This window comes from Herpailurus yagouaroundi, unplaced genomic scaffold (assembly GCF_014898765.1).
Source record: "Herpailurus yagouaroundi ecotype Mexico unplaced genomic scaffold, PumYag 67700, whole genome shotgun sequence".
Taxonomy (NCBI): domain Eukaryota; kingdom Metazoa; phylum Chordata; class Mammalia; order Carnivora; family Felidae; genus Herpailurus; species Herpailurus yagouaroundi.
Genome location: NW_024420499.1, coordinates 7,797,439 through 7,810,743, shown reverse-complemented (window position 1 = coordinate 7,810,743; position 13,305 = coordinate 7,797,439). Strand labels below are relative to the sequence as shown.

Genomic DNA, 13,305 nt, shown 5'->3' with positions numbered 1-13,305 from the left:
TGGGAGCTAGGGAAAGAACTTCTGGATCATACCCACCTGCATTAGAGCTCCCTGAGAAGTTTTTGTAAAATATAGCTCGGAAGGGGGTGAGTGAGAACAAGCTAAATGTTGAAGACTGTTGCTGTTGTATCTGAGATTTCATAGATTTTCTTGATTGAATATTTCTGTATGCCTCTAGGACCATTTCTAGGAACTCCAAATGATTGTTTTTACTGTTTAATAATATTTTCCAGTTAAATTGTTATTTGTTCATGAAAGAGTCCATCACACTCCTCATTTCTCCAGTCTGGAAGTTACTCTCAAAGATCATCTTTTAAAATATTAATACTAGCTGCTGAATCAACCTTACTCATTTATAAAACTGGTCTTCTAGTTCTACCTGTATTTGTTGTTTCAAAAATTCGTTTAAACATATTAGAATGTCTTTCTTCCTCTCCTTCAGCTATTGCAGTGTCATTTGGATGGTATTTTTTGTTATCCTTTCAAAACATGAATTATAATTAGCCTTTGACATATAGTTTATTCAAAGGGTCTCTAAATAGCTAAATGAATTACAGCCACTGATTTTCTCCTTTGTCCATATGCTAATGGATACTTTAGACCTTAAGTTTGTATCACACCTAATGAAAAGTAGCATATATTGGAGATCCTTACATATATAACTTTACCATAAGTTCCTTCATTGTTCATTCCATTACTGCCTTAGAACATTGCCTTTCAGGGGCGCCTGAATGGCTCAGTCAGTTGAGTGTCTGCCTCTTGATCTTGGCTCAGGTCATGGTCTCACAGTTCATGAGATTGAGCCCTGCGTTGGGCTCTGTGTTGATAGTGTGGAATCTGCTTGGGATTGTCTCTCTCTGTCCCTCCCTCTCTCTCTCAAAAATAGATAAATAAACCAAAAAAAGAACACCACCCTTCATTCAGCAAGCACTCAAATATATGCAGAATGAATAAAGAAAAAAGGACCAATTCCTTTAACAAAAATATGCTAAACGATTATGCCTGCTTACATACTGGCTGAACCTATTCTTTACTGCAAGTCCTCCCATCCCCTTGCTGGTTTGTGAAAACTCACAAAGTTATTTCCAATGACACCTTTGGAGCCCTGTACTCCACTAGAACTTTAAATAACTCTGTAGGATACTGTGGGCTTTATTTTATCTAGAGTTGGAGAGCTGTACTGCACGACCCAAGGAGCCTTATTAGCTTTAGGTTTTGATAATAACAGGGACCTTTGTAACTCCTGAATAAACCTATTATTTCAAACACTGTTTTACCAAGAAAACCCTGTAAATTTTACTAAACTCTTGTGTACCTTCATTTTTCCCTATAAAAAGGCAGACTCTTTGCAATCAATCTGAATCCCTTTATACATGTAGCTTAAAATGACAAAATCATCTTACCGACCTTACATAAAACATAACGTTAGCAGCATCAATTATCACGTATCTCTTTCCCTTGAAAGAATATTATTGTCAAATTGAAATTACACATGATTGAAGTACTTTACCTATCCTCTATAGCCAAAACCCAAATCTAGATATAGCAGCTCCATAAACTCATACGGAAATCCCATTAAAGGATGATGGAAGTATGCCACCCAATGGATGTACTGCCATACTGCACTCATAAAATACACACACACACACACACACACACACACACACACACACACACCACATATATATATATCAGCATTTGCAATCTCCTTCAGATTACCAGAAACCACTCTAGAGTAACAAAACAAACACTGAAGCAAAAGGAAAAGTTGTCACAGAAGGGAAAGAATAGCCTGCAAGGGCAATGAAACATTGATACGGCAGTGGCAATTTGGGTGCGTGACCATCTCAGGGAAATCAAAGTAGAGAGATAACAATGTGCTTTGAAAACACACAACACTTTACTGTCTATCCCTCCCAATATACAATGGGAGTTGGAAAACAATGGATAGGAACAGAGTTGAATTAGACTCAAGGCCCTGAGACTGAATGGATCATATTTTGTGGCACAGTTCAATCTTAGAAATTGCTCCTTCAGTATCACTCAGATTTAACATTAGTTACTGAATACCTATTATCTTCCAAGGCACTGTTCTAGATGATTTCATACAGATTCTCATTTAATTCCTTTAGCATTGTGTTAGTTTTACTCCTAATAGCTTACTTCCTCTTGAGACTTTCTGCTCATATTCAGGGGTGGGGGATGGAAGGGGGGTCACACGATTCTTCCATTATCTATGGGGCTTAATTGTGAAGAATCACAGAATAGGGGACCTGCACACATGCAGAGATGTCTATCTAGATGAGAAGCTGAAGAGACCCACCTAAGAAAACAACCCTTTATATAATCATCACATTACTGATGACTGCAGAAGTTTCTACTTTTAGAGAGCAACTCTGTTATCTGCCTTATGGTTTGGCCCTGCCAGAAGTGAGAAGCATAGTAGAGAGGAGAAGGCAAGTCATAATTAGGAGCCCTGAGTTCCAGTTTCATGGTAGTAGAGGGGCAGTTGTATCTTTCAGCACTTCAAACACTCCTATTATTTAAGAAAAAGGAAAGGTATGCTTCTTCCTGTTATAAAGATGAACAAAATCGTACTGAGGAGGTGCTAGAAGATGGACATGGGAAGACCCTGACTAAACTCATACCAATACTGACACAAACTTCTAATCATTATTATTTATATGTGACAGACATGTTAGGCCTACGGGGCACTATAGGACTAAATGTAAGGAGAGAAGTAATGCTTATCTAGGTACCACTCCCTTATATCTGGATTGCATATTATGCTTTTCAAAGAGTTTTTACGCCCGTTATTTCACTCACATAGTTCCCAACATAATGTGAAGACATAATACATAAATGAGTATTTGTCAGATGACTAGCTCAAAAGAGACAGACAGACTTGACATAGCAGGTGTAATGTCAAAAAAATTGGAAGTACATGCAACACACAAGTCTATCAGCTCCAAATGGTATTTCTCCATCTGAGTTCCATGCTAGGCCTTAGGAGAAACATACACATAAACACAATAACCATACCTACTTTACAGGAAAATGGACCTGAGGTTTACTATTGAAGAGAGACTATGTTTTACCCACCTGGAAAACTGAAAAATACTGGAATCCAGAGGCTTAAGCTGAAGAGAAGGTGTCCTGCTTTCTTCTCCAACAGATGGAGGCCGGCTAGGACTATCAATTCCCTCATATCCAATTGTCTTATTGTTCAATTCTTCCATATCTTGAATAGCAGGAATCCTCAGTGGATTAGTGAACACCTAGCAAAGAGAGAAATGATTCATAAAAATCCTAATTTCAAATGAAATACCAAAGGATGAGTCAATCCTTCTGATGCTTGGAGAAAACACTTGGCCAAATAAAAAGAAACTGGTTTCTTACACAAAACAAACAGCACATGGTAATGTACACTAGAACACTGAACCCAGTTCAGTTATAACCTTATCAGCTGGACAGACCTCCCCAACTCACTTATTAGCTCCTACAGTCATCCCACCCACAACATAAAACCCAGGCCCCCTAATCACCACCTAATTCTCTCCTGTGACCCAGTTTTAAGGCTGGGTTTTCACTCCTCTGAAATCTGTGATGCTGGCAGGGGTGGAAGGAATAAGCATTGCAGCGAGTGTCAGTGCTGGTTTTGGAGAAATGCATGCGAGAGACTAATGTATATCCACAATGCACACACACAGAGACATGCATCTAAGATCTTGTGGAAGAGCCAGCTTATGAAGACAGTACAGATGATGAAGGTGGAGGGATGTCATGGGAAGGCAAACTGAATGAGGACAGGGCGGTCCCAGGAAATCTCCCAATCTCCAGATCAGACTACTAAGCCAAGACATTAGGGTCTGAAACCTGTGTATTCATATACCCGGGTTTCGGTAGGATGTCAGAAGAAGAATAAATTGCCTCTATCCTCACCAGTCTGACCTACCCTGATTGAGTGGGTAGAAGGTGAATCTAACATGCGACTAGCAGATATCTCTGGGAAAGAGGGTCAAGAGGACAATCATGCAGAAAGGCAAGGTTGGGTGGGGAAGATACATGGGTGCTATGGTGGCTGTCAGGAAAGGAGTGTCCCTGAGAGGACGGCCAACCTTATTGCACCCTTCAGCGTCCGGAGCTGGGCAACCATGTCCGAGAGACAGTGCTCCTGAAAATTCAAAACAGCAGAGTCTTTATAAAGCCAGCCAGCCTGAAAGCGGGGAGAGGGCAGGGGCACAAAGAACCAACCCTTCTTCCCAAGAGGAAGGAGGAAGGAATCACCCCTGAATCCTGGAAGAAAGGAGATTGAGGAAAAAACTGACACTCAACAGGAGCAGCCTGTATGAGAATGGAATGCAACCCTGAATATTCTGTGACATTGAAAGTGATATTCACACTGTCCAGAATCAGTATGTAATCCCAATCTGGGAAATATATGATTTGGCTCTTCTATTTTTGGCGATCTGAACATCAGTAACAGGAGATCAAAGCAAAATCAAAAGATTCAACAGAAAAAAAGACCACCAGGAGAAATGTTTCATGATTTTTATGCAGCTTTCAAGATTGTTGCTTCCTTCCACCTATGTCCTCTGTTGGGGAAAATTTCATGTGAGAAAAAAAAGACGATGGGCTGTCTCTCACCTGGTGGTTCTCACTGTCCACTGGCAGCTTCTTCTTCTCAAGAGCTTGATCTCTAGGAGAAGATAAAAGTGCTATTTAGTTCATTCATGAAATTTCTCCATCTGAAATGGATTACCAATTGCAGATTTAGGTTATATATAATGTTCCTACCAATTTAAAAATAGTGTGGGCCTCACTGAATAACTGAGGGTGCCTTCCTAAACTCTGCTACTTAAGAGAGAGTTCAAATGTCCCATCAAACAAGAGACAGAGAGGGGAAGGTGAGAGACTAAAGACAATCACTAATTAGACACTCAGGTGATGATCAGCAGGAATAAAGAACTGGTAGAATAGAGAAGTGAGAGGGAAATAGTTAAAAATCAAAAAAGAAAAAAAAATCTCTCTTCTCAAAGGTCCCCTGTCCTATTAGAGTCAGGCCCTCTACCTTATCATCTAGAACCTTAAGTATACTCAACTGTTTCTTGGCTTTGTTCAAGTACAGGTCTTCATCGCTGAGTTCTTGCTCCTCTGGAACAGAGCATCTCCTGCAGTACAGAGAAGAAATCATCTTTTGGAAACAAAATGTGCTTTTCAGTTTTACCCTTTACTTTCCTTACAACTATGACAAGATAGGTCATTGAGGTTAACAACCTCTAACCTCACAGAGTTCAGATTCCACCCACATCACAAAACCTGTATGCAGGTTAACATGTAGCAATTCTTATTTCAAGGCATCATCTAATTCTTTTGGTGCATATATCACCTTTCTCCCATGACATTCAAAGTATATGACAGCTACAAAGTTCCTATTATGGTGGACAGCAAGAAGCATAATCTTTATTTTTACACAGTGAGTTTCATGAGAGACCTTTTTGAGGTTCCATACAGAGATTATTGTTAACAGTAGAACCTGGGTCTTTTGCCTCTTGTTTACTAAGAAAGTAATTCCCAAAGTGCAGTTTAGAAGCACAAGAATCCCTAAACTAGGTGATGATGCCTGGAGAAAATCAAAGGCTATGAGAGAGAGAAACAATAAGGGATTAGGAGCTTACACTGCAAAAACCACACAACAGATTAGCAAAGAGGAGAGAAAGGAGGATTCTATAAATTGAAAGACATCTGTTATATGTAAAGCACAAGGAAGAGAATTTTAGGAGTTAACACTAAAAGGAGTACTAGAAAGTGTATTCAAAGATCAAAAGCAGTCCTAGGAACAAATAAGCAAAAATTAGTAATAGTTGGAAACCCTCTATTAAAACTATTTTATTTTAAAGTTTATTTATTTATCTTGAGAGAGAGAGAATTCCAAAAAGGTTCCACACTATCAGCACATAGGCCGATGTGGGGTTTGACCCCATGAACCATGAAATCATGACCTGAGCTGAAATCAAGAGTCAGACACTTAACCAACTGAATCACTCAGGCGCCTATTACACCCATTTTATAAGGAGGCAGTGTCCTGGAAGGGTATGTCTCTCAGATTGAGTAGAAACTGACAGGAGATACAGGATTAAAAAATGAGACTCCTAAGCACTCAGTCCCATATTCCAATCACACAATCCCAGTTATTCTCCAGGAAGAGGTGCTTAGGCACATCTGGAGACTATGGGGGAATGCTTACTCATTACAGACCTAGACCTCACTTACTGAATTTCCTCCATTTTAAACATTTTTTTTTCTAAAAAGCATACCCTGTTTTAGTGCCTTTTTTTCTACTGCTATTGTGCAGAAAAAATATTAAGAAAATCACAGCTAATTGAAGCAAACAGGATAATTATTTTGAGTCTCTGTGATTACTGAGTCAAATAAATATTTGTTAAATTGAAATAAATGTTCGTGGGTATGCCAGGCACTATCTAGATGTTAGATGCTGCAAGGGACATGCAAACAAATGGCATTAAATGTACAATATGTACTATAATAGATTCAGGCATAGGAGGCATATGAGTGAAATCATCAACTAAACGTGAAATGTAAAGCCCTTGTTCTTGAATAGTTTACAATCTTTTGAAGAGCCAAAGCATATACATATGAAAAGCATCTAAAAAAAATACAAAACAGTATGCAAACAAATGTCAAGAATTAAATACCATGGGAAGCTAGCATAAAATCACTGTAAACTATTGTCAACAGGAGAAGTATCACACAAAATACTTAAGCTTCCCAGATGGATATGATTTGGATAGGCAGATGGAATGCAGAACGTCACTGTAAGCAAGCAGAATAACACTATCAAGTCATGGGAGAGGAAATAAGCATGGCATGTGCTGGAAATACTGAAGCCAGAAGCCTGGCTAAAGCATATGATTTGGGTTAAAAATAAGGTTGGATAGATAGGGTGGGATCAGTTAGCAAGAGGCTTGGATGCCAGGCTGAAGAGTATGGACTTGAGATAAAAAGTGTTTTAGTGGGCAAAGTGAGTGAAAGGGAGTGGGAGTCCAGTTATGGAATGAGTAAGTCACGGGAAAAAGAGGTAGAGCATGGGCAATACAGTCAGTGTAGTGTAATAGTGCCATACGGTGACAGATGGTAGCCACACTTGTGAGCACAGTATAACATACAGAGTTACTGAGTCACTATGCTCATGCCATACATGAGCAACCAATGTAACATTACATGTCAACCATACTCAAAAGAGCTTTTTAAAAGTGTTTTAGAACAGAGAGACAAATCAGGCATTTTCTCTGGCATAATAACCTTACCTGTACTTTGGATGGGAATTATAGTAACAGAACCATCTTGCAGGTAATGTAGATGGATCAACCTTGCCAGGAAGCTTCCTCCATTTAAGACACTCATCACACTGTACCCATGTCTGGTCGGGAATCTTCCTGAATGAAGGAAAACAGAAGTATGACTGTGTATATCCTAGCTCTGTGCTCTTATGTTAGAAAGGCACACCCTAAAAGGGAAAGAATAAAATTTTATATATGAATTGTTTTAGAACTGTAATGCTATGGTCTAAGTGTTTAAAACACACATCTTGAACTTCACAAAGAAAATAATAATTATACCAAACATGGATAAGAAAAATAGTAACAAGTCTTAACATGGTAAGCTACCATTATTTATGGAACTAAATAATATTTTCCAGTATCTCTTGTTCTAAGCAAACAAGAGGATCATTTTAACTCTAAAAATTAACAAGGAAGAATATATATTACAATATTACCAAGAAATAAAACCCATAGAATCATTGTATTTGCTTCTATCCAACTGTGTAACAAGTTTAAAATGCATTTGTGGGGGTTATGGAAGCATCATCATCAAAAAGTCTTCCCCATTTCCCCGCAGACTCCCTAGTCCTCTCTTTTTGTCCATTTAAAAGTCTTTGTTTACACTTCAACCAAAATTTTATTAGGTTGGTATCCTCAACATTAATCTTAAAAACTCCTATAAATGTGATTACATCTCGTAACTAGAAAGGGTGGCTTCAGTCTAACAACTGAGTGAAATTAAGGCAAAATCCTTCTAGAGGTCTATGCTTAAGATACAAAGCCACTCAAATCCCTGCCAGGAAGCATAACCCAGTCATCACCTACACCTTAGAGCAAATGTGTTTCTCTATGAAAGGAGGTGGTCCATATAGAACAGAAGTAGTCAGCAACTAAGGTGTGAAAAGCAGACTGGAGGGAGAAGGCTGGAGAAAAGAAACAGAAAGAGGGCACAGGGGTACCAAGGGTCAGTCTGAGAAACATGTAATTTAGCTTAGAGCATGATGTGCGTATGTCACATTTATACTGCTCTTACCAGTACCCATTTTCAATAGTGATAAGAGTTCTTTTATGTCTTAGTTTGTATCTTTTTCTTTAGTCTTTATTTTGTTTAAATAATGCTTTTTTTCTTTTTTAAAAAAATTTTTTTTAATGTTTTTTATTTATTTTTGAGACAGAGAGAGACAGAGCATGAACGGGGGAGGGGCAGAGAGAGAGAGGGAGCCACAGAATCAGAAGCAGGCTCCAGGCTCTGAGCCATCAGCCCAGAGCCTGACGCGGGGCTCGAACTCACGGACCTCGAGATCGTGACCTGAGCCGAAGTCGGACACTTAACCGACTGAGCCACCCAGGCGCCCGCTTTTTTTCTTTATAAGTAATATAAGCTCATTACAGAAAAACTGGAAAACACAGGAAGATATGAAAAAGAAAATAAAAGGCATGCATATTTCTACCACTCAAACACAGTGTCCTCTTCTTGTTTAAAAGTCTGCTTTAACATGGAAAATTCGTGTTTTTGGATATATGGATTCCTTATCTCCTAGCTCCAGGCTGCTCTAGCCTTGAAACGTCCAAGCTCTAAGCTCAGGCCTGACCTCTGGTGTCTATTTATTTCCATACAGCTACTGCTTAATTTAGAGCCAGAGACAGCAAAGGGCAGTTTCAGCAGCAGTGGGAGGGAAGAGGAAAGGTCGTGTTGGCTTTGGTTTGGCATGTGGATGCACAGAAGAGTTGCATGCAGAAGCATGCCAATGTGACTGCCTTGGAAAGAAGCATTAGAGACAGCAAATCCTTGCCTTAGGCTATATCGGACTATGGAGGATCCTTCCAACCATGCAGATAGGAGAGGCATTTAGCTGTGATTGCAATAAATAGGTAGTTGAAGGGGCTGTACCATCCATACTCCCCTACTGCATCCTTCCAGAAGAGCGTCATGGCTAAGCACTTGGGCTTGGGGGTCTGACTGCCTATATTTGAACTTCGTATCTACCACTTTCTACTTGTTTCATCTTGAGCAAGTTACTTAAGCTCTCAGTATATCAGTGTCAGTAAAAAGGTAATAATACCATCTGTCTATCCCACAGGGTTGTTGTTAACGATTCAATAAATCTAAATACATGTAAAAAACTTAGACCAGTTGACTGGCATGAAAGTACTCAATAAATAATAATAATTATTACAATTCTGCCTCCAGAAAGGTTGAATAACATATACACACACTCTCTAGCAATATATGAACATCTGTTTAATGGCATTTATCACTGCTTATTTGAAAGGCAAAAAAATGGCATCTTGTCCTAGCTGGCATTTCTTTGAAAACCACACAGGTTATACATGAGCAGAGATCTTTAGAGTGATATTCACACAACAGTCATGTTGCACCGAAACAAAATTTTGTATCATACATTTGCCTGATAACTTCCATTAAAAAAAAAGTGCATGGATATCAACCCCAAAATCTTTTAACACTCTAATCCTTGTCATGATAGGGGTGTAACTGATTATATATGTGTTGGTATGTATTCTATCCTCTGTTTTACCCTTTCCTGGTTACTGAGGCATGTCATCCTGATCCACACTTCTGTATGTAATTCGCCATCCTAGACTCAATAAATTCTACTTTTTTCCTGATATGCTGGGTTCTCTACTTCAACCCTCAAATGCCTTGGTACAGGTCCAACAATGTTCACTAAGAATAAAGAGAAGGGAAGTTTGCTAACATTTCTGAACACCTACTATATGCCAGGCACTATGCTACAAATGTTATGCTCATTTCATATTCTTACAGAGGTGAAGTAACTTACTTACCCAAGCTCACCCAAACTATTAAGCAGATCCAGAGTTTCAACCCAGGAGTGTCTCATTTAAATGGTCATCATCTTCCACTATATCACACTGCCTGTAGGATAAACTGACAGTACTAAACTCTGCATATTTATGACCCAAGCCACACAAGTGTTAAACCAGAATGAAGAGGTCTACAGAATGATGAAATCAGTACCTGTTATTTCCTATTTTTAGTTAATTAAACTTCCTATGTGAAAGCACCATCTTACCTTTGTTCCTTCCATTTGCTCTATGGACATTAACCCCTGACATTTCTATATTCTACATTTACTACTCACGGTATTGGCCTGGCTATGGCTGAGGTCTCAAAATTCTCTTGGGAGGTCTTTTCCTTCCAATAAGCATTGAGCTTCTGGGCAAGGGCATTTATTGTCAACCTGAAAGAAGAAGGAAGAAGAAGCATATCAATGCTGAGGATCTGTTGAACAATTTTATGATCTCTGAGATGCTCCCATTTAATAGAGGCCACCAATGTAGAATATTCAGCCTAAGTTTGAACATCTACACTTTCAGGAACCAGGATGGGAATCTACTGCCTTTGCAAATTACATGTCAAAATGACGAAGTCATACTGTTGACTAGTCGCTTTGGTTGAAAAGGTAAAATGGTCACAAGTCCTAAGAAATACTGTGTTCTTTAAATTTTCAGGTCTTTTTGGGGCACCTGGGTGGCGCAGTCGGTTAAGCATCCGACTTCAGCCAGGTCACGATCTCGCGGTCCGTGAGTTCGAGCCCCGCGTCAGGCTCTGGGCTGATGGCTCAGAGCCTGGAGCCTGTTTCCAATTCTGTGTCTCCCTCTCTCTCTGCCCCTCCCCCATTCATGCTCTGTCTCTCTCTGTCCCAAAAATAAATAAACGTTGAAAATAAAAAAAATAAAAAATAAAAAATAAATAAATAAATAAATTTTCAGGTCTTTTAGAATCACGAAGTGGGAGAGATGACATTCTAGACAATGAGAGAAGACTAAATTGCAGAGCTAGGACAGAACCAAATACTGGTAAGATTAAGGGGGAGCTGCTCAGACTGTCAGATGACTACAGGTAAACAATTCAGGACCAAACTGAAAGTCAGGGATCAAATGCTGTACCCTATGTATTAGAAATCAATCAAATACTAACATAAAAATGTCTACACAGTTCTTCATTCAAATGTTGATCACAGAAGTTACAGCACCAATGGACAACAAAGTCCCCTACAACCTTCCACTACATATCCGTTAGTGGAGGCTGGACCCCAGCTCTGGCTCTTGCTCAGTCTCCTTTATTTCTCTTTCCAAATGAACAACAGTAAACATAGGGTCAAACAATGTAAGGTGTAGAAGACAAAACCTGAATTTTACTTTTTTTTAAACTTCACTTTTAAAAACTGTCAATTCGAGTGACCAATTCCTATTTAATTCTAGAACCTAGGATTACAATTTTTTAAATAAAAAAATTTAATGTTTATTTATTTTTGAGAGAGAGAGAGAGAGAGAGCACTCACAAGCAGGGGAGGGGCAGAGAGAGGAGACACAGAATCCAAAGCAGGATCCAGGCTCTCAGCTGTCAGCATAGAGCCCGATGCAGAGCTTGAACCCATGAACCAAGAGATCACGACCTGAGCCAAAGTTGGATGCTTAACCGACTGAGCCACCCAGGCACCCCTTGAACCTAGGATCACAATAATGTTGAGTTGTACACACCTGGTATACTACAAATTTATGATTTAAAAAAAAAATCTTTGGACTTCTTGGATCACTGCCCAAGGGTTTTGTAGGCCTCATCTCTCCTTAAAAGGAATTCTTCCTTACCTCCACCTTACTAATATTAAATTAGATTCTGACTACACAGAAAAGAATAAAGTCATTATATGTGAGCCCTTCCACAAACACTTACTCTACTCCAACCTACTAACGTTCATATTTTTATGATTATATCTTTCCTTCAAGTCACGGATGAAGAACGGTTTCTTGTCTTCTCTTTAAATTCTATTTTAAAAATATTTTTAATTTTTTTAAAGTTTATTTATTATTGAGAGACAGAGAGAAAGAGAGCATGAGCAAGGGAAGGGCAGAGAGAGGGGGAGACACAAACTCTGAAGGAAGCTCCAGGCTCTCAGCTGTCAGCACAGAGCCTGACACGGGGCTCAAACTCGCAAACCGCGAGATCATGACCTGAGCCGAAGTCAGATGCTTAACAGACTGAGCCACCCAGGGGCCCCCTATTTTAAAACTATTTTTAAAAGAAGTAGATTAGATGGGATTCTGGAGAAGGCTTGAGTGGTAAACTGACACATTTCAGCTCTTAGAAAGGCAGCAACTACCCATCTCCCATCCACGCACAGCCCCCATGGCAGGCAGCTGTGCACATACTTTAAGAGCAGCTTGTAGGGGCCAGTGTGGGCAAAATAAGCCTGCCTCCAAATACAAGCTATCTGTACTCTGACTGCTGTTTGCTGCTCCTGATCACAGGATCATGTCATCCCATGGTAGCCACAAAGAAAACAGCTAGAGAATATACGCAAAAAGAAATTAGGAATAGATCTTTCACTATAAAAAATCAACTGAACACAAAAGAAGACAGTAATAGAGGAAATGAGGGACAAAAAAAATCTTAGAAGCCATACAGAAAACGGAGCAAAATGACAGACGTCCCTCCTTATCAGTAAGTGCTTTAAATGTAAACGGTTTAAACTCTCCAGTCAAAAAACAGATTGGTATAATGGGTAAAAACAAAACAAAACAAAACAAAACAAAACAAAACAAAACAAAACCACATGATTTAAATATATACTGACTACAGGAAATGAACTTTAGATAAAAAAAAAGACACAAATAGGGGGCACCTGGGTGGCTCAGTCAGTTAAGTGTCAGACTTCAGCTCAGGTCATGATCTCATGGTTTGTGGGTTTGAGCCCTGCATTGGGCTCTATGTTGACAGTGCGGAGCTTACTTGGGATTCTCTCTGTCCCTCCTGCACTCTCTTTCTCTCTCTCAAAATAACTAAATAAAAACTTGAAAAAAAGACACAAATAGTTTGAAAGTGAAAGGATAGGAAAGGCTATTGGTAAATAGTAACTAAAAGAGATAAATGGTGTCTATACTAATATCAGACCAAATAAACTATGAATCACAAAAGCTA

At 39.2% G+C, this 13,305-nt stretch overlaps 1 protein-coding gene across 2 annotated transcripts in view; it reads right to left on the bottom strand.

Moving 5' to 3' along the window:
- Positions 1-13,305, bottom strand: part of MORC4 (MORC family CW-type zinc finger 4) — a 52,206-nt gene that overhangs the window by 11,290 nt on the left and 27,611 nt on the right. For both annotated transcript variants that reach the window (XM_040468503.1, XM_040468504.1), the window contains exons 10-14: positions 10,466-10,564; positions 7,329-7,457; positions 5,103-5,171; positions 4,648-4,699; positions 3,103-3,278 (exon numbers count right to left, since the gene is read on the bottom strand). In XM_040468503.1, coding sequence (XP_040324437.1) covers positions 3,103-3,278; positions 4,648-4,699; positions 5,103-5,171; positions 7,329-7,457; positions 10,466-10,564 — 525 coding nt within the window. The remainder of the gene's footprint in view (positions 1-3,102; positions 3,279-4,647; positions 4,700-5,102; positions 5,172-7,328; positions 7,458-10,465; positions 10,565-13,305) is intronic.